This window comes from Trichogramma pretiosum, unplaced genomic scaffold (genome assembly GCF_000599845.2).
Source record: "Trichogramma pretiosum strain Unisexual culture from Peru unplaced genomic scaffold, Tpre_2.0 scaffold10, whole genome shotgun sequence".
Taxonomy (NCBI): Eukaryota; Metazoa; Arthropoda; class Insecta; order Hymenoptera; family Trichogrammatidae; genus Trichogramma; species Trichogramma pretiosum.
The window spans coordinates 1,159,113-1,181,624 of NW_019641652.1; the positions used below are offsets into that span (position 1 = coordinate 1,159,113).

The 22,512-nt window shown below is 37.0% G+C and overlaps 3 protein-coding genes across 4 annotated transcripts in view; 1 reads left to right on the forward strand and 2 right to left on the reverse strand.

Moving 5' to 3' along the window:
• LOC106656438 (sedoheptulokinase-like) overlaps nt 1-22,512 on the reverse strand; it is a 72,717-nt gene that overhangs the window by 28,681 nt on the left and 21,524 nt on the right. The gene's annotated exons all lie outside the window — the stretch shown is intronic.
• On the forward strand, nt 1,119-4,433 carry LOC111693894 (zinc finger and BTB domain-containing protein 41-like). Its single transcript, XM_023459973.1, has 6 exons — nt 1,119-1,123; nt 2,433-2,547; nt 2,618-3,368; nt 3,885-4,064; nt 4,146-4,261; nt 4,353-4,433. The coding sequence occupies exons 1-6, from the start codon at nt 1,119-1,121 to the stop codon at nt 4,431-4,433; spliced, it is 1,248 nt and encodes a 415-aa protein (XP_023315741.1).
• On the reverse strand, nt 20,358-22,511 carry LOC106656399 (zinc finger protein 2-like). The gene is made up of 3 exons (XM_014377351.2): nt 22,390-22,511; nt 22,227-22,314; nt 20,358-22,151 (listed from the first exon to the last, which is right to left on the reverse strand). Exons 1-3 carry the CDS (start codon nt 22,422-22,424, stop codon nt 20,358-20,360), a joined length of 1,917 nt encoding a protein of 638 aa, XP_014232837.2. The 5' UTR covers nt 22,425-22,511.

Consider the following 22,512-nt stretch of genomic DNA (forward strand, 5'->3'; position numbering starts at 1 on the left):
CTATACGTACGTACATTTCTATACGTTTCTAGATGTATTTTGATGCGCTGAATCGATTTTTCGAGGTTGATTTTCTCGAATCAGGTGCGTTTAAAAGTTATAAACAAATTAATTGTTTAAACGGCCATATCTTGTAAAATATTGAAGATAGATTGAAGCAATTTGTTTTTATTTTATTTGTCTTTAAAAAACGAAGAATTTCAATTAAATTAATTGAAAATCCGTCCACTAGAAAAAAAGTTATACGATATTTAGTGCAAAATTACTAGAAATACGTCCTTTTATATCTTTCAACCCCCGTAACTTGGTTCGTATTAGTGCGATCGAGCTCATCGACGTCTCATTTTAAAGGTAATAACCTACACAACAATTCGGTATAGTTTTCATCCCAGTATAATTGTTTATAGGGCAATTATTAGCCGTTTTGAAACGTAATTTTATGACTGTCGCGTACTTTTCATTTGTTTATACGCGTTTTTCGATGGGATAAATTATTATAATAACGTAGCCACTTAGTACAAATGAAAGTACGTCAAAAAACGAAAATTTTGAAGACGTTCCAAAAGGTAATCGATCAAGTAGACGCCAAGTTACAACCTTTTGAACTTGGGCATAGAAACGAGCGGGCGTTAAAAGTTAGGACACAAGCTCAAGTAACGTGATCTACCCGCTTATATTACCGCGAAATTAATATTTAAATTAATAATATTTTTTTAACTTTTATATTAAGATTTTATAGAAAAAAATTAATTTTTTTTATTTTTACAAGTGTTATTTACATTGCACGAGCAGAAATCCAATTCCGCTTCAAGACAGAAATAATGTTATGTGCTAATTTTACAATTGAAATACCTATAAAATCTTAATATAATAAGTGAAATATCCGTAGCGATAGTATGCGATTGACTACTGCGAGCGAACTGTCATCCGAGCGTTAGAATTAAGCGGTAGTCTCATGCGTTAGAATAGGTAGAAATTAATTTATATCTGTGGTGGAAAGGCATAACGACTTAAGTCCATTTTTCGTAATTTCGAGAAAAACGCGTTTTAAGTTGATTGTGCCAGCCTAACTAGACGCGGACGAGTTGAGGTATGAACCTATGATGTTTTAAGCTACTATGAGGTAGCTTTTGAACTATGTACTTATGAAATTGAAAGGCGCATCATAGCGATGATAGGGAGCAAAAAATATGGACTTAAGTCGTTTTGCCTTTCCACGGTTTGCACTTAAGTCCACTTTTGGCGGTCACACTTTTTTCAATATCGATAATTTCGCGCAGTTTGTTCGCACAACCTCATTTAATGATTTTACATTGATAAGATAGCTCATTTAACGTTATACTGCCGTCAGATCTCAAATCTTGCAATGAAAAAAGGCCAAACTGAAAATCGAGAAAATTGCCCCTCGCGTATCAAATGTAACAATCATATAGTGTAATTCACAACATTCGAAGAGTGTGGAGCTATGTTTAACATTCTAATATCATTTTCTTTCATTTTCAAATAAAATTAGACTCTCTATAGCATTTTGAAACTCGCAAGGGTGGACTTAAGTCGTTTTGCCTTTCCCCAGTCTTCGCGAAATGGACTTAAGTCGTTATGCACGATGCTGCAACTAAAGCTAGACGCTATATTCGTCTATTCTGACCCTTGTACATTAAAATAGACACTAAATATAGACGTTTTTCATCATAAAATCGATTTTCAAAAAAATGGACTTAAGTCGTTATGCCTTTCCACCACAGATATATACCATAGTTATTAAGATTGTTCATTAATTATGTAATAAACTAATTAACATATAACATACATACGATGTGATCATATGATAACTTCAACTAAATATTCAATTAATTTCTCTCCCCTCTACAGCCGGAACGAAAAACGATTCGCTTTCAAATGTACCACACTATGTTAAAGACATCACTTCAAATTATTTTTTAATAATTTATTAGATTCACTAGTATATTTTAATCAACACGACCAAATATTTTTTCGCGACACCAAATTAATTAATCATATATAATACATATTTATTTGAATTAATGAAATATATTTTTGCATTCAAAAAAATATTATATTCGATCAAGTAAATATTTGTTTGAAGTAATGAAATTATATTCTTAATATAACCATAGATTCAATTGAAACAATTAATTTATTCTGCAATTCAATGAAATATTTAGTTACTTGAATTAGATAATTATTTAATTTACTTAGATATTTATTTGAATCAACTAAATCATCTAACTGAAACAATTACATATTTTTCTTTTAATCAAATAAATATTTAATGAGCGACCCGCAATTAAATTATTTCATTGAATAAATTAAAAATTCATCGATTCAATTAAACTTTTTTCTCAGTGATGTTATAATACTTTAATGATAAGTTTTAGAGCGATTATTTATAAAACACGATTTTTCAACAGGGTGAAGGAAGAGGCGAGCGATACCTTGACGACCGCAGGTGACGATTATGATCTCGATTCGGTAGACCCCTGCGAACCAGAAAACTCTGAAATATTACCATTTTATGAATTATCAGTGAGTTGAATGATTTAAATTATGTTTTTATGATCTACGGCCAAAAATTAGCCCATAATTTTAATTGCAGGCAAAACACGTAAATAAAGCTATGGCGTCACACAAAAGTTCAGATGAAAATGTATTTATAGATTTCGAGTGCAAAGATGTAAAAGTTCAACCGACGTCTTTATCAGCAACCATTTGCAAGTCCGAGTATCAAAATGTTCAATCTGTTGTAAAAATAGAAAAAGAAAATCCAATCAATGATGTAGAGGAAAATATATTAATAGACTTTGAGTGCAAAGATGTAAAAGTTCAACCGACTTCTTTATCAGAAACCATTCTCAAGTCCGAACATAAAAATGGTCATTCTATTGTAAAAATAGAAAAAGAAAATCCAATCAATGATATAGAGGAAAATATATTAATTGACTTTGAGTGCAAAGATGTAAAACTTCAACCGGCGTCTTCAACGGACACCATTTGCAAGTCTGAGTATCAAAATGTACAAGCTATAGTAAAAGTAGAAGAAGAAAATCCAACCAATGATATAGAGGAAAATATATTAATTGACTTTGAGTGCAAAGATGTTAAAATTCAACCGACGGCTTTATCAACAACCATTCACAAGCCTGCGTATCAAAACGTTCAAGCTATAGTAAAAGTAGAAGAAGAAAATACAACCAATGATAAAGAGGAAAGTATATTAATTGACTTTGAGTGCAAAGATGTTAAATTTGAACTCGAATCTCAATCAGCAGCTACCTGCAAATCCGAGTATCAATATTTTCAATCTGATGTGAAAAAAGAAAACGAAAGAAATCCGATCAATGAAATAAGTCCAATAATTTTAATAAAGAGGGGTTTTAATTATGACAATGATTGTCAATTTAATGAGAACTCCTATTTGAAACCGGCGGAAAATAAAAAGTTAAAAAATTTTCATAATATCGTTGAAAAAAAATCACCATTACAGTCGAAAGTGGGCCAAACGAATGAATTAATAGAAAGTCCAAAGAAGCATACCAATATCATACCGAGCAGGAGAAGAACTAGACTGGATGAATGTAAGATTTACAATAAATCATTTTCTCGCAAAAGTGTTGAAAAAAAACACATTAATACAGTACATAATCAGAGCAAACCCTTTAAGTGTGACATTTGTGACAAATCGTTTAGACAAAAAGGTATCCTTACATCTCATATACATGCAGTTCATGATCGTATTAAACCCTTTGAATGTGAGATTTGTCACAAATCATTTGGATACCAGAGGTTTCTCAAGAAGCACATAACTGTAATACACATGCGGATCAAACGTTTTAAGTGTGAAATTTGTCCCAAATCGTTTTCAGACAAGAGATGCCTTGAAACACACCTGAATGCATTACATAATCAGAGCAAACCCTTCAAATGTGACATTTGTCACATATCATTTAGATGGAAGCATAATCTCAATTCTCACATTAGTGTAGTACACGACCGGAGCAAACCCTTTGAATGTGACACTTGTCATAAATCATTCGCACAAAAAGGTAACCTTACATCTCATATACGTACAGTTCATGATCGTATTAAACCCTTTGAATGTGAGATTTGTCAAAAATCATTTCCAGTCAGGAGTCAACTCAAGAATCACATAAATGCAGTACACATGCGGATCAAACGTTCTGAGTGTGAAATTTGTCACAAATCGTTTTCCGGCAAGGGTTACCTTAAAAAACATCTGAATGTAATACATAATCAGAGTAAACCCTTCGAATGTGAGATCTGTCATAAATTATTTGGGCAAAAACCTAACCTTAACTTTCACATAACTACAGTTCATAATCGTATCAAATCGTTCGAATGTGAGATTTGTAAAAAATCATTTGGATGCAAGGATCATCTCCAAAGGCATATAATGACAGTACATAAACGAAGCAGACCCTTTGAATGTGACATTTGTCACAAGTCATATGGTCGCAAGGATCACCTCGTTTCTCATAAAAATTTAATTCATGTTCGTAACCACTCCTTTGAATGTGACATTTGTCAAAAAACATTTGAATACAAGTACATATTAAGAAGTCACATTATAAAAGAACATATTGGCAAACCCTTCGAATGTAAGATTTGTCATAAAAACTTTAAAAAAAAAAGTTTGCTCAAAAGTCACCTAAAAGCAGCGCATAATTCCAGCAACCCCTTCGAATGTAATATTTGCCACTTTAGAGTTAGCCAAAAAAATAAACTTATAACTCACATAAACCTAGTTCATAAACAAATCAAACCCTTTGAATGCGATATTTGTCACAGAACTTTCGGATACCAGAATGTACTCAAAACACATATTATTACAATGCACGAACGTATCAAACCCTTTAAATGTGAGATTTGTCATAAAGCATATGGGCAAAGTACTACTCTCAAAAGGCATATAAATTCAGTTCATATGCGTATCAAACACTGCTAGTGTGATATTTTTAAAAAGTCATTTACATGCCTGAATAAATTCAAAAGGCATAATATGATATAACGTAATCGGAACAAACCCTGCAGTGAACGCAATAAATTTGCACTTGTGAGATTTTTTACAAATCATTTTCACGCAGAGGTGCCTTCAAAGTTCATATAAATGTAGTACATTATCGTAGCAAATTATTCCAATGTTATATTTGTCACGAATAGTGTAGCAGCAAGTATGCCCAGTTATGAAATTTTATAATAAGTGTAATATAATAATATGATGGAAAAAAACTTTTAACTTAAACATTTTTCAATTTTGTGAATAAAATTTATGAAGTTTTAAAATATAATTTAAACGATTTGGTATTGGATGTAATCAATTTTTTTTATTGTGGTACATAAACTAATTTAATAAATAAATGAGCTTTGATTTAAATTTGTTTATTTGATTATCCCTTTGTGTTTCATTTATGTTTACCTTTTGCTTAGGATAATGCCACGGATCGAATACTCATATTTACGTGGAAACGTGATTTTTCGAAGAAATAAAAAATGATCAAAATTCACGAATTTTCTGACTTTTCCGGGATCGCACAAAAAACAGTTGTCCACACTAAAATTGGCCGCGTTTAACGATTAAAATTATAATCTCAATTTTAATCTCGAATTTTTCCTATAATTTATAGAACGGCTCGTATATATAGTTCAGACCTTTAATCGCTCGAGGTCGATCGATGCCTTTCTTTCCAGCTTTTTTTACTCTTCCTCGATAGAAATTAGATTTTCCGCGGCTGCCCTCGGTGGAAGGAAAGAAGAGAAGTAAGAGATACGAATCCGAAACGGTCGCATACATTGTGTTTATTTTTAGAGCTCTTGATTCATTTATATTGTACCTGAAGGTGAATCGATGCCTCCGATGCTTTTATATATACACTCAATTTACATTGCAAAGGTTGACGATATCTCGACGTTCCCCGAGAGAATTCCTCTCTTCTGTCCCTCCGTATCTCTCTTAAAAATGTAAAAATTGATTCGTACTTTAATATGCTTTCAAGTTCTTTTAGTCCGAAAAATCCGCATCAGGAAGTAAAAGACGAAAAACCCGACTACACATTTTTCTCTTTTATTTATCTCTCTCTCTCTCTCTCGGATCTCTGCGACGACCAGTTTAGCCGTTAAGATAAATCTGTGCGCGCGGAGAACCGCTGCGCCAAATAAAAAAAGATAAAGGAAAACTCGAAAAATTCCTCTTATGAATATATATACGGGCGCGCGCACTGTCTCGAGGATTTTCGCTTATATTATACTCTCGGGTCGGTATAAAAAAAAAAAAAAAAAAAAGAATGAACGTCTTGATAAAACGCAAGGTCATCGAAATCTTTACGATGTCCTAAGAGACTAAAAGCTGAGTGGGAACAATAACGTATATTAAAGTTTATTATGGAAATTGCCCGCGGTAAACGAACCCCAATTGATTTTTATCAATTGGTACGTATTGAGACGTACATTCGATTATCCGCAATAAAAATTATGACGATTCGAGCAATAAATTACATACACCCTCGCCACATTATGCGCGGGATTGTCGTGGATGATTAATGGATTTTTATATCGTATCTTACGTACGCGTATTTTTGTATCGCATATTACATATTATCCTCACACACACACCCGCGAGAGAGCGACTGCAAAAATTCGAATACCCGTCGAAACATTGTAACGTTTTGCGCGTATGCGTAATAAAAAATTCACGTCGCGTAATTAATCACTTTACCCGCCCCCCCGAAACTCGTTGCGCTCGCAGGGACAGATTCGTTCGTGTCTTTTTCACTTGGCTCTCGTCCTTCTGTGCATATATATAAGCTCCGTTTTCTGTCGCAATTCTCTCTCTCTCTCTCTCCCTCGCTCTGTAACAGATTTCCCTTCTATATCGCGGCTACACACACACACACACACACACATGTAAAATGTACACTCGTGAAAACGACAAAACGTGTACGTAAGTATACACATACAAATATGCCTGCCGTGCGCCGGGAGATTTTCGTCGGCGCACGAAGCGCAGCTACAGCTGCAGCTGCATCATCATCGCTATCTGACGTAATCCTACCGTACACATACAGATACGAACAATGTTGCGCATATATGAGCAGTTCTTTAAATAAAACGCATTTTTTGAGGTAGAATCGCGGCAAATTTTTTTTTCCACCTACGCGGATACGGACCCCCGGGAAATGTTTTTGGGGGTCCTAGGAACATGTAACCACGTAGGAACCATTGAAATTTCAATAGTGCTTATTTTCAGAGCTACTTTTGTGATTTAGGGCCGAAAAATCATGTTTTCTCGTAAATACGGCTAATTACTCAATTTCTAAGTTGCTGAAAAAGTATCAAAACTCATCTAAAAAAAATAACTGACTGCTGTGTTCAATAGGAAATTTTCTCAGCTTTCCAATGGTGGTGTCAGATTTTCCGATAAGTCGCACATTCACCGAGAAAATCGCCATCAAACATTCCAAGCTAAATATCTCGAAAAACTCGGTACGGAAAAAGTGATATTTGAGGTTTAATTTCGATTTTTCCTCGTGAAAATGAAATTTATCGAAAAATCTGACCACGCTATGAGAAAGCTGAGGAAATTTCCAATCGAAAACATATCTTCATTTATTTTTTCAGTGGAATTACGAGCTAGTTTTGACTGTAGCGAGCCGAAAACCTCGCGATCGCGCTGAATCAGCTCGGAAACAGAAAACAGCGAACAAAGTAAAAGAAATTCCCATGTATAACATTGTAATTCGACTCAAAAAATAAATGAAGATATTCTTTCGATAGAAAATTTCCTCAGCTTTCTCATGGTGCAGTCAGATTTTCCGAAAAATCTCATTTCCTACAGAAAAAATCAAAAATAGGCATCAAAGATCACTTTTTCCGTACCGAGTTTTTCGAGATATTTAGCTTGGCATGTTTGATGGCGATTTTCTCGGTGAATGTGCGACTTATCGGAAAATCTGACACCACCATTGGAAAGCTGAGAAAATTTCCTATTGAACACAGCAGTCAGTTATTTTTTTTTAGATGAGTTTTGATACTTTTTCAGCGACTTAGAAATTGAGTAATTAGCCGTATTTACGAGAAAACATGATTTTTCGGCCCTAAATCACAAAAGTAGCTCTGAAAATAAGCACTATTGAAATTTCAATGGTTCCTACGTGGTTACATGTTCCTAGGACCCCCAAAAACATTTCCCGGGGGTCCGTATCCGCGTAGGTTGAAAAAAAAATTTGCCGCGATTCTACATTTCTACCTCAAAAAATGCGTTTTATTTAAAGAATTGCTCATATATCATAATAAAAATATGGTATATTCACTCGATACTCGCCGGCTTCTATGCGGATTACAGTCAGAATCGAATGTAGGCCAGAAAATTCATACATAAGGATGCATTCATCGAATTTTGTACGACGATATAATAAATAATAATAATAACGACTCGTGAAAAGTAACGAATCGCGTGGATTAATGATACCTCGTAATGCTGCGTGTATATTCAAAACAATGAAATCCGTCGGTATAATAACGCCGAATGATTCAAAGGCGCGAATTTATATACACAGACACGTGTAGCGCACCTTTTATATATATATATCAAAGCTCGCGCGCATTCATATTTAGTATAGAGAAATATTTGCGATCGCCAACCCACGCGCGCACCCAGTGTATGTATAAGTATGAAAAAGGCACGCACAATCGCGTTCGCTGTGTATATACATTTTTATACGCGCATATTGTGTCTGACTCATTGTGCAAGCTCTCGCGAGCCCGAGTCTGATCGAAACATTTTAGCGATATCGAAATACCGATCCGTATTCGTTCGTTATACGCTTCGATTCTCTTTCGCGCCCTGAATATCATTTCATTCATTTGTATTTATGTATAAAAATAAACTCGAGGGCAAAAATTAAGGAATCTTAGCGAGTTTATTTTAAGAATCGCACGCGGTACGATCGCTGCAAAATTAAACGACGAGTTTATGCGTTACGAGCACGAGAGACCTCCCGCTGATACATAATAATACGTACACATACACGTACTGCGCATGGATCTCTGCAGTACACAGAGAAAAGAGGTAAAAGTGTGCCCATGATGTGCGCCGAGCAGAAGCGCACCGGAGAGACACACGCGATACATCGCCGCAGCCGAAAATTCCGCAGGGTATGAGTAACAAAAAGCAAGAGAGAGAGAGAGAGAGAAAGAGAGAATCGCGAGTTTACTGCACCGCGTTGCACATAGTGTACGTGCGTACGTATACGTAAGAAAAAGGAGAGTGTGTGACTGTATATATATGATAGTGTACGTACACTCGAGCGCCGGGTACATATACACATACACACGTATAATAATAAGAGAGCTCGGGGGGCAGTGGGCAATGCACTCGGGTCCGCGAGGCGCATAAAGGAGCAAAGCGAAGCAACAGCAACGCGAGAAAAGAGAGATAGAGAGAGAGAGAGAGAGACGGTGAGCACAGGTCGATGACTTTTTGGACGAAGGTCGGCGAGCGGGTTTTCGCGCGGGCGCATAAAGATCATGCTGCTGCTGCTGCTCGAGTCTCTGTGTGTATGTGTGTGCCAAAGGATGAACAGATACAGAAAGAGGATCTAAAGCGAGAGAAAAAGGAGCTGGACACATCCGCGACGATAAAATCTCGAGCTGCTGCACTTTGGACCTCGTCCAAAACTTCATTAACGCGCCGATCTGTATATATATATAACTGCCGTGTCACGCGGTGCGCGCGTGCTTTATTACATATACGCCGTGGCTCAATGAAAAGCCTAATTGTTCCTCGGATTCGACGCTTAATAAAGAAGCGCCCCGTTCGTCGTTTAGAGCAGCGAGTTGCGGATTTCGAGCGACGATGATCGAGATAAACGAGCTGTAGCGATCGTGATACGAATATAGCACTCGAGTGCGGTCTACGAATTTTATATGGTCGTTGCTGGATTTTTTTTTTTTTTTGCTTCTTTGGTCCGAGCGTTGAATAACAATAATTCGGAGGAATTTGGGAAGAATGCAGATAAATACCTGGTGGAAAACAAATAGCACGAAGTTTTTATATGCTCGAATTTGTATAAATAATAAAAGTATACCGAGCTTCGGGACGCGCGCTTATTTTGCTCTCTTTGCGATCTCTCTCTCTCTTTCTACGTTTAGTCGAATACAATTATAAACAATGCCTAAATTTTCAACGTAAAACAGGGCTTAAAAATGCTTAACCACTCAACCCACGACGACAATTGGCTAGGAAAAATTTCGTAAACGTCGATTCGCCTTGGGGGGGCGGGCGATTGCGCCACTTTTAATCGACGACGATCGCACGGTATATAATAAGCGTGTACATACGATATTTTTATCAAAACTCGCCAAACTCTCGCAACATTCGGCGTATCCCGTATACAGATCTCTCAGTCCGTCTGTGTCTCGGTAAACGTCTATCACGCGCGCCCGCGAGGGTCTTCCAAGCTTCGACAACAGCAACTGCAAAAAAAAAAACAGATAGAAATCCTCTTCAAGGACGCGATTCGCGCAACCGGATGATATCCTCCGCGGCGCGATGCAGCGCACGCTCGTTATTAAAGGCCATGCCTTTGAGTTTGCGAGCGAATCCGCGCGCGATCTTGGTTTTACTCGCTCGAGCGCGTTGCCGAGAAAAAAAAGGAGTATAAATATATATGTGTGAATGATATATGTACGTGAAATCAGGTATATATCCTTTATACTGCAGAGGCGCGAAAAGACAAAAGAAAAGTCGTGTATATAACGCGATGTATACGATGAAAATTACAAACAGGATTCGCATCGAGAAAAGACGTCGACCGATATCTGGACGGTGTATGTATGTATGGGCGAGCGAGGCAGAGAGAGGCTAATTTATCCGTGCGTGAGCAATATTGATCGACAACGTGAGAGAGAAAGAGAGACGAAGATAGCGCGCGCGATAGTAAATATCCTTGAAATGTAATATCGTCTTTTTTCCAATCGAAAAAAAAAAGAAGGAAATACGAGAGATGCGAGTCGTCTGTGTGCTTGTGTGCTGCCACGCAGTAGCCGAGTTACGTGTTACGAAAAAGGGACCACATAATATTATTAATATCTCGCCCTCGATGCACTCGGTCTCCCGTTCCTTTTTCATTCGATCCGCTCGACGCTCGATGGATGCCGTACCGATTTTCCATTTTATTTTTGGCCTCGCGAACACAGAGTCGTCGCAGCCACAGTAGTGCGTCGCGGAATATATAATATATTTATAGGCTCGCGATATACTCCTCCATTCTATGCTAATGTTCGCGCTAAGGGTCGGTTTTTATTTTTTTCCCCCCCGTTTGCCCCTGCCCATCGGCGAACTGTCATGTCGTCGAACCGTCTCGTGTACACGTGTATGTATAGAGTAGTACATCTGCGCGCGCGTGTTCGTATAAGCGTTCGATTCTTGCATCGCAAAAAAAGCAAGAAAGAAGAAGAAGAAGAAGAAAAGATACATACGGGTCAAAATAATACTTTTTTACAAAACCGTGCGCACGTATGTCACCGATCTTGACGCGCTTTTGGTATGTTATAGTACATGGTAAAAAGGTCCCAAAAAAAATTTTTTAGACCCCCTCCCCCCTCCTACCCCCCACTTCCGGTATAAACGTCCATTTTCGATCTATATTTTTTCTGAGGACATGAAGCAAGTAAAAAATCTGAAAAAATTCATAAAAATACTTTTCCACAATCCAAACAACCTTGAATTTTTTCAGATTTTTTGAGTGCTTCAGGCCTTCAGAAAAAATTATTGAAAATTTCAAAAATCGAGATACGGCGGTATGAGCCGATGTAGTACTCGGAAATTTTTTCAGTTATTTTTCGCATTAAAAAACATAACCTCAATTTTTTTCAGATTTTTTCAGATTACCTAACGCACCTTTTGAAGCCAAAAACCGATTTTTTTGACGAAAATAATTTTTTTAGGACAGTACGGAGCCTCGAAAAATCTGAAAAAAATTTTTTCTTGTTTTTTTCATCAAAATACGTAATCTCAAATTTTTTCAGATTTTTTAATTGAAGGCGATAGCTTCTAGGGCCGAAAAATGCTATTTTTAACAAAAAATGGTTCCTAGAACCCGATGGTTCCGGTGAAAAAATTTGAAAATATTTTTTTTGAATTCCTTGTCAAATTTTAATAAATTTTGACCGTTTCAAAAGTTCGATTGAAGCTTCCTAGCTCATTTTAGAGCATCAAACGAGTTTTATCATTCCTTAATGTCTTCAGAAACGTCTTCAGATATTTTGCACTAATCTTTGTCCTGCTCTAAAATGAGCTAGGAAGCTTCAATCGAACTTTTGAAACGGTCAAAATTTATTAAAATTTGACAAGGAATTCAAAAAAAATATTTTCAAATTTTTTCACCGGAACCATCGGGTTCTAGGAACCATTTTTTGTTAAAAATAGCATTTTTCGGCCCTAGAAGCTATCGCCTTCAATTAAAAAATCTGAAAAAATTTGAGATTACGTATTTTGATGAAAAAAACAAGAAAAAATTTTTTTCAGATTTTTCGAGGCTCCGTACTGTCCTAAAAAAATTATTTTCGTCAAAAAAATCGGTTTTTGGCTTCAAAAGGTGCGTTAGGTAATCTGAAAAAATCTGAAAAAAATTGAGGTTATGTTTTTTAATGCGAAAAATAACTGAAAAAATTTCCGAGTACTACATCGGCTCATACCGCCGTATCTCGATTTTTGAAATTTTCAATGATTTTATCTGAAGGCCTGAAGCACTCAAAAAATCTGAAAAAATTCAAGGTTGTTTGGATTGTGGAAAAGTATTTTTATGAATTTTTTCAGATTTTTTACTTGCTTCATGTCCTCAGAAAAAATATAGATCGAAAATGGACGTTTATACCGGAAGTGGGGGGTAGGAGGGGGGAGGGGGTCTAAAAATTTTTTTTTGGGACCTTTTTACCATGTACTATAACATACCAAAAGCGCGTCAAGATCGGTGACATACGTGCGCACGGTTTTGTAAAAAAGTATTATTTTGACCCATACATATACGTACGTACACGAGAGAGTCTACGAAAGTAAAAGGGAGGAATATATTTAACGCACGCGTTTTTCGCTGCTGCTATGCTACGGCGGAGCTATGGGTTAATTGGATGCGGGAGCGATGTGTCTCCTCGCGCGGTGACTCGCCGCGCGTTTGCTGCAGTCTCGAGACGCGCGGCAGGCAGCAGAGAAGGGATTTTCGAGTCTTTCTCTCTCTCCGCGCTTAATTGACTGGAATGCGCGAGCGATCAGCCGTAGTACGCGTTACATATATATATATATACAAAAGTTGCGCGCATCTCTCCTCCTCCTCTTGCAGCTGCAGCTTTGCTGCTCGCGAGTCTTTCTCACCGGGCCGATTTTTTTTGTTACATGCATGTACGTATACTTATAATGCAAAACGCACTTAAGGACGCTGTAGGTGGCATTTCAAATCGGCGCGTCGATAAATTTTGTTGTTGTTGTTGTTGGTGCACGTAAGCGTGTGCGCTTGCAATTACCGCGGCGATGATGAATTGAAATTTTTTTCAATATAATAATAATAATGTATGCACTGCGTGACACGCACTTGATGCATCCAGCACAAACAAATACATATACGCAAAACGAAATGACACACGTCGATGTAGCGGCGAAGAGAGAGATTATAATAATGATGCAGTTTATTATACGAAAGCGACGATTTCTCGTATGATAAAATCGCAGCGGCCAAAGAACTTTTTGGTGAAAACGCGACAATTAATTCGTTTTACATTAGCCACGGTAAAATATATATACATATCGCGCGTCGTTCGTAATTGAAATGATCGACGTGTGCGGAATTGAATCCGACGCACACTGTGTCTGTGCTTTTTTTCTCGCGCACACTTTCACGCTCTCTCGCGCTACGTTATATTCAGAGTCCCACGTGATAATATTATAATGATACATTTGTACGCGCGAATTATAATCCAAAATTAATTCATTTACTCGGCGAATTTCGATTCAATTTTTCGCGACTACGTAAATCGGTTAATAAACCCCCCCGCGATAATGCAACAAAAACGTCTTGGTCGAGGTACTATACGTGCGATAATAGAGACGTATACGTTATTTCACGCTTTTTAATAATCAACGATAAATATTAACCGCTCTCGAGTCGAGGCATTGGACATTGTTGGCGTATGTATTAAAAGGTGCGCGCGCGTTATATATCACTCTTTCGTATGCGGCGGCGTGTGCGTGTCTGCGCCTTTCAATTTTCTCGCGCCACTTATGCATCGGCAGCAGCAGCCCCTTTTACTTTCTAAGACGCGCGGCGGCAGTAGCAGCGGGAGCTTCGATATATCTACCTGACGCTGCACAATATTATGCATTAAATATTCAAAGTCATTATACATTGTTTCGAAAGTAGCTGCTGCTGCTGCCTTCACGTGTGCGTGTATAGTATGCGCGCGCCTCGAGAGATAGACGCGTCGGGCGCCAATTTGACGCATACATACGTGCATATTATAGGCGATATACGTTAAAAGTCTCGATTTATTATTGACGCGAGGATCGGGATTTTGTTTTTCCTCGAATAAAGCATCGCACCCGTCACGCGTCACGTGCTTTTTATAATACATTGAAAAATATGATCGTCTTTTTTGTTGCTGCTGCTGTCGTTATATTGTTGTTGTTGTAGTTTTTGTAGCTTAGCGTGCCATGCGCGCGCCGCGCCTCTCTATACCTCTATCCAAACGAAAAAAGAAGAAAAAAAAAGGAACGACTGATCTCTCGAGACTCTGACAATAGCCTATGATAATTAACTCCCTCTTTTGTGCCTTTTTTTTTGCTGCTGCTCCTGTCGCTCTCCGTGCACGCGCGCGCGCGCTTTTAAACGCGTTGTTTATGACTCGAGTCTGGAATGTCGATTTGCGTGCCTTTTTTTACTCCACACGCATATAAGCAACGAACGAACAAAAAAAAAATACACACGCTCGCAGAGAGTATATAGCAAAAAGCAACTTTTCCAAATCATCGATGGATATATTAATCGGTATACCGATGCACGCGCTCGTGCATTGTTCACCGGAATTTCCATAATCTCACAACTGGAGCGCAGCTTGATATAATATACAGGAAGGAGCGAAATTAAATTCTGAAAAATCAGCGATACGTGGTCTATCGTCGTTGTCCCTGCGCGCGTGGAAATATTTTCATCGGCCCGCCGCCGGGGAAAGCGTATACGTCACAGAATTTATCGATCTCCTTCGGACAATCTTCTCATGATATATATAATTAAGAATAAATCAATGTCTCGATTCCGATTGCGCCGAAGAATTTCACCCCCTTTCATTTTATCTCCCCTCCCAGCTCGAGATAATATCGAACAAAGATATCCGTATATGTAATTAGATCGGCTTGACAATATCTCGCGCGCGAGAGATGTACAATTGTGCGTTGTTAATGAAGGATCGCGATCTTCGCTCGGCGATTAATGAACGTATATATATCGTGTGGCGCGCACGCGACTGTACAACCGCACGCACGATATATATATGGGACGATTGCATTTATCTTTCACGCGCGACGCACTGCACGACGACGAAAGAGAGACAGCTTTTTCGAACTTCGTTGATGTTGGACATAGCATCATCGCTTTTTCACAATTTTATTCGCTAAAGTAGATGCTGTTCTCCCTCGAACTTCGGTCGACCCCAATTGAATAATCAACGGCAGCTAGAAGAGCGAGTGAACTTTGAAATTACTCATTTCGCGAGCGCTACTGTAAAACACTGTCAAACTGACACTCTACTTTGATGCCCAGATCCGCTGCGTTTGAAACGAGCTATTTATATTTGACAATACAACTCAAATTGTCACGTGAGATCTGATAATTTGTCTATTTATATCGCAAAGTGATTTTCGCTACTCGAATATCCCAAAATTATCATGATTTGTATTTGTCAAGTGTGTTTATTAACAGAGGATATTTTTCAAGATTCCTAATTATTGATATTTAATGAGAATTTCGATAATCTTGAAGTGGCAATAGGTCATTGCATCATTTTCTTGTATTGTTAAAAGCCAATCGGAGGATCAAATCGATTTTACGGTTGCTTTTCAACCGGTACGAACTACAACCGAGTGCGAATTTTGAGCGACGAGTAAAAGCCATGAAATGCAGAAGATTCGATTACAATGTACAAGATACGACACGGGCTGGTCGTTGATAATGTACGCTTAGAAACAAATAGATAGAAAAAAAAACATATTTCGGATGTGTAAAAGAAATAGTATAGTATTTGCTTTTTATTCTATATGAGTTCTTAAAAAATTGACACGAAAATTTAGAATGATAACTATTTTTCTAATTGCGAAATTTTTTGCTCCATATTTTTGGATCATTAGTTTATGGCTTGAGAGCTTTCCTGAGTCGCTCTCTTGTAAGCTTTTATGAGAAGCTTTCATGCTTTGCAGGAGAAAATTTCGTTTTCTACTTCTCCGATAAAACTCGTCAAAAATGCATCTATCCAATGAAATATTTAAAAGCTAAGAGATAAAAACTCCCACTAAAAATCATTTAATAAATACAAGTTGCTAAAACGCTCAAATGTATCAATAAAAGATCTTTCAAAAATTATTCGTGACGACGTGAACGAAACTTTAAAAATACCACCGAAGTCTCACCCCATTTGAAGCTTACATGGACCCTCTATAGAAACCCACGAATTATATCTCAATCTTACCCGAAATTTTCATCTGTTAATCAAATCAAAGTCTTTGAAATACCTATCTAAAATTAAGTACACTACTGCAATATTAAAATTTCGAACTTGGCTCGTGAAAAATTGAAAAATTCCATAATCAGCTATTCCATTTCTCCGTTTGAAGCTTGCCATCTTGGTCTCTAGACGGTGAGTGAGCGAATATTTTCCAAAACTCTTTGGAAAAGAATGCGCGAGATTGGCGATCGGCGTTCGCAATACGTATTCGTCCTTGCCCTGCTGTATTTTATATATCGAAGGTATTCGATATAACCAGTGCATTACTTCATTTTTTTTTCTTCTTTTCTTCGCATTCCAAACGCGTACCGATTCCCGATTGTTTTTTTTCTCTCATAATACGTAGCGCCGGTCGCCGCGGCCGCCGCCGCCGCGCCCTTGATACGATTCCGTACGCAGTGCAGCGGTACCACTTGCAGATCCGATCGATCATATGTCTATCTCAAGCGCGTGTGTGTGTGTGCGAGTCGAGGAGCTATTTTATATATTGTACGGCTTAATTAATCTTAAGCCTCGGGTGGCCTTGACGACTATACGACGATTACCTCGCGGCTCATTAACGATTCCGCGCACGAAAATATATTTACGCGCATGATCGATGTACGTATTATACTTTACAATGTCCGATGTGCTAATTATATCGTCAACTCCGCGAGCTGCGAATTTTTCATTTTCGCAAGTTTTAATATAATGACATTCGACACATCGCGTCGTCATCGTCGTCGTTATTGTGAATGATATGCCCGGCTGCGTCAGTATAACGAGTATTATAATACTTTGTTATAAACGTGTCGAAAATCTCACGCGCGCATAATAATACGCGATCGTACACCCGAAAGTCGCGCATGTACATTAGGGTGGTTCGCTTTTGCAAAAATGTTCGAAATCGCGTATACGTCATGGCGATTCTGAAAGTTCAAGTCTTTACGAAAAGAAAGCCGGGTTCAGAACCTAAAAAAAGTGTCGGGAACCGGTGTCGATCGATTTTTGAAGTTTAAAAACGTGGTCCAAAAAAGGAGCAAAATCGGTCAACCATTCAATTTATTTCAAACTCTGTTTCGAGAGTAAAAATAATATCGACAATACATTTTCTTACGTATTTTTGTCTGTAGAATCGAATGCCGTAGTCAGTTTTGCTCTACGACTTCGTTTTCATCGATAAAAATGTACTTTTTTGATTTTTTTTTCGCTTAAAAATCCAAAAATCGACTTTGCAACGTTTAAAAATGAACAGAAAAAATCTTCGAAAATTTTTGACACTACCAAAATTTAGGATTTTTTGTGACGAATCCAACCGTATAAATTAGTATATGCTTTAAAATTATTTTCATTCATAAAAATGCAAATTTTCGATTTTTTTTGGCTGAATTTGACGAAAAATCTCGAAAACGAGATGTTTTCGAAAAAAAATCGTTTTTTTCTAAAACGATGTTTTAGGACCAAAATCACAACGTCATTCAATTTTACAGCAAAAAATACAAAAAAAATGTTGCAGCGGGATTTTTTAAGAGCACTTTCTCTCAAAAAGGGCGCGTTTTCGAGATTTTTCGTCAAATTCAGCCAAAAAAAATCGAAAATTTGCATTTTTATGAATGAAAATAATTTTAAAGCATATACTAATTTATACGGTTGGATTCGTCACAAAAAATCCTAAATTTTGGTAGTGTCAAAAATTTTCGAAGATTTTTTCTGTTCATTTTTAAACGTTGCAAAGTCGATTTTTGGATTTTTAAGCGAAAAAAAAATCAAAAAAGTACATTTTTATCGATGAAAACGAAGTCGTAGAGCAAAACTGACTACGGCATTCGATTCTACAGACAAAAATACGTAAGAAAATGTATTGTCGATATTATTTTTACTCTCGAAACACAGTTTGAAATAAATTGAATGGTTGACCGATTTTGCTCCTATTTTGGACCACGTTTTTAAACTTCAAAAATCGATCGACACCGGTTCCCGACACTTTTTTTAGGTTCTGAACCCGGCTTTCTTTTCGTAAAGACTTGAACTTTCGGAATCGCCATGACGTATACGCGATTTTGAATATTTTTGCAAAAGCGAACCACCCTAATGTACATGTATACGTGTCTGCCGGTGATCACGAATGAAAAAGAGAGCTCGCGGGGCCCTCGTAAAATCCGAGAGATCGATAATGGCCCGGAAAATTTATTATATATACGGTTAACTTATATAATAATGAAGAGATCGAGCGGCGAGAGTCTGCATGATATGTAGGAGCTGTATTATATACGTAAGTGCTTCATTTTCCAAAACCGATCAACGATTCTCTCTCCTTTTTTCTATTATAATAATGACCCTATATACCATGCCGTGGGATACTGTGATAATGTATAATAATAGCTCGGGCGCTAGATTACGGTCGAGTACGTGCAATATCGGCTGTAGCCATTGACTTTAAATTTCGCGGAGTAAGCGATTTTTTAGAGGGTCGGTGAATCTTTTTCTCGAGTGAGTATTAGAGGAAAAAAAAATGTCTCTGTTAAAGAGTATAATCAGGTTTGCAGATTAATGAAGTATTTTTTATTATGTCAATAAGTGGACTGAAAATAAACAGCATATAAATGAATTATACAGTATTGAAGTTTGAACGCAACGACATAAAGTTTTGAAGAGTCGGACAAAGAATCCTCGCGTCGCTCGCTCAACCCTATCACGATCTCGTCCAGACCATTAACATTATTATCTCGATATAATAGCTCTGAATAAGCAGTAAAAAAAAAACTATCGAGATTGATCGTAGCCATTCTGAGCTTTATTCGATACTTTCATCGAGTAATAAAACGACGGATCTCTAAAAAAAAAGCTCAAAACTGTAAGGCGTGCGCAATCAATCGGGTAACGAGTGCGTTGTAAAAAGTTCCGATCATCGCTGTGGTTACGCTTCTTTATCGATAATTATTTGATCAATTCTATACAGAAAAATATGCCTGGAATTAGAGGCGAAAATCCCTATTAAAACGTTCGTCGCGTACACGTTGATAATTTGTTCATCGTGGTCCCTGAAGTATCGAAAAATGCGCGAACAATGGCATATTGGATTACAGATACATTTTCTACAGCTATATTTGACGACCTATTCTGTGTTTAACCTAGACGAAATCATTCGAAACTGCTCTCCGACTCTTTGGCTTTGGGACATTGGATAACTATTCGAACTTAGAGTTCAAAAAAATTACTTTAAATGTTTTTTTGAATTTATTTTGAAATTTTTGGAGAATGTTACACGAAGAATGTCACAAATATACCTGAGAAAAAAATTACTGTATTTCTATCGTAGCCATGAGATGTACTCAGAAATCCTGTTATGAAAAATGCATATTCCGAGTATGAGAGCAATTTTAAAACGATTCAGTTTCCATAAATGATAATGAGTCAAAAAACAATAAGTACTCAGCATTATAAAATTAGACATTTCATTAGCTTAAAATTAAGAATTTGTTTCATTTTTTTTTCCAAAACTTTATTGATTTATTTAGAACTTTAACGTGACATAAAATTGGTGGAACTTCCGAACATATACATTAAATTTTATACCTTCATTTAGTTTTAATGAGTGAGTTATGTATCTTATCGATGTGGGCTTTCAGATTAAACTTTTTTGAAAATGTTCTTCCGCATGTATCGCATGTGTGCGTGATTTTACAATGCACCGTCTCGATATGGGTTTTGAGATAACTTTTCCCTGAGAATTTCTTTCCGCATACGTCACATGTATGTTTGATACCATTGTGCACAGTATCGATGTGAACTTCAAGATAATTCTTACTTGAAAATTGTCTTCCACAAATATCACATTTATGCTTGATACCAGTATGCAATGAATCGACGTGAATTTTAAGATTTTTCTTCTGTTTAAATGACTTTCCGCATACATCACATGTATGTTTGGTGCCAATATGTATTGTACCGATGTGTGTTTTGAGATTGGATCTTTGTGAAAATGTCTTGCCGCATATGTCACATGTATGTTTGGTGCCATTATGCACCGTATCGATGTGACATTCGAGATAATTCTTACTTGAAAATTGTTTCCCACAAACAGCACATGTATGTTTGATACCATTGTGCACAGTATCGATGTGAACTTCAAGATAATTCTTACTTGAAAATTGTCTTCCGCAAATATCACATTTATGCTTGATACCAGTATGCAATGAATCGACGTGAATTTTAAGATTTTTCTTCTGTTTAAATGACTTTCCGCATACATCACATGTATGTTTCGTGCCATTATGTATTGTATCGATGTGTGTTTTGAGATTGCATCTTTGTGAAAATGTCTTGCCACAAATAGCACATGTGTGTTTGGTGCCATTATTGTGCACAGAATCGATGTGAACTTCAACATACTGCTTACTTGTAAATTGTTTTCCACAAATATCACATGTATGTTTGATACCATTATGTATTCTATCGATGTGGGTTTTGAGATTGGATCTTTGTGAAAATGTCTTGCCGCATATGTCACATATATGTTTGGTGCCATTGTGCACCGTATCGACGTGAATTTTAAGATTTTTCTTCTGTTTAAATGACTTTCCGCATACATCACATGTATGTTTGGTGCCATTATGTATAGTATCGATGTGGGCTTTGAGATTGTATCTTTGTGAAAATGTCTTGCCGCAAATATCACATTTGTGCTTGGTACCATTGTGTACGGCGCTAATGTGAGATTTGAGATTACCTTTTCGCGAATACGTCTTACCACATAGATCACACGGGTGAATAATACCTCGATGGGATGATTTAATGTGCAAATTCACGTTAGCCTTATTTGAATATTTCTTTCCGCATATTTCGCATGCGTGAGACGTTTGTGCGTTGTTAAACTTTTTTGTGATTCTTCTTTTTTTATTTTCTTGGGCAATTTCACAGTCGATATTCAAATTCGAATCTTCTGCAGCGTCGCCAACAAATTCATGTTTCACTTTCCCCGAGGTCCCTATTTTAATTTCGTTTTGGTTTTTATAACCATCTCCAATTTGTTTAATTACTGGATAATCCATATTGGGCTTGACATCTTCACATTCAAAAACTATATCCATATCGTAATTTAGCTTACAGTCAAGATTTAAATTAAAGTGTTCTTTAGTATCACAAATATATTCGTGTTTCACTTCTTCCGCTGATTCTATTTTAATTGTGTTTTGATTTTGATAATCATTGCTACCTTGTGCATTCCTTAAGTTATTTAGGGAATCTTCCTCAATTTTGTCAACTGCTAATGATTTAATGTTGGGCTTCGCATATTCACATTCAATAACTACTTCCACTCCGTCTAGAAGTCTATGTTGATGATTTTCGTCACATTTTTGGAAGCTGTGAGTCTGTCGAAAAATAAAGGCTACGTGAGAATTTTTATTATAGAATATTACGAATTACATACGATAATTAACTCTTACCGAATTTTCTCGCGGAAAGGGTAAAAGTGGAAAGTTCTTCAAATCGGGTTTCTCGTCCATCATTTCATCGCGAGGCTCCTCCTTCACCCTGAAATAACCCCAATTAGGTTAAGTATTTCGTTGAGATGTTTTTATAATTTCATTCTCATCAAACGAAACTTACCTCGGAGCACAATCACTTATATCACTCGATTCCATCCTTATCACTTGTAATGTCGTTTGCAATTGATATTTTTATGATGATTTCGCACACCAAACTAACTAAACACGAAAGACCGGCGAAGAG

Bases quoted from the DNA above. Each gene is read 5' to 3' on its own strand.
- LOC111693894 (XM_023459973.1), top strand. The intron at 3,369-3,884 runs GTCCAATAATTT...AATCGTTTTCAG, and splicing joins AAATCCGATCAATGAAATAA to ACAAGAGATGCCTTGAAACA. The intron at 4,262-4,352 runs GTAATACATAAT...ACATAACTACAG, and splicing joins ACCTTAAAAAACATCTGAAT to TTCATAATCGTATCAAATCG.
- LOC106656399 (XM_014377351.2), bottom strand. From the start codon at position 22,424: ATGGAATCGAGTGATATAAGTGATTGTGCTCCGAG. The intron at 22,315-22,389 runs GTAAGTTTCGTT...GGGTTATTTCAG, and splicing joins ATAAGTGATTGTGCTCCGAG to GGTGAAGGAGGAGCCTCGCG. The intron at 22,152-22,226 runs GTAAGAGTTAAT...ATTTTTCGACAG, and splicing joins CCTTTCCGCGAGAAAATTCG to ACTCACAGCTTCCAAAAATG.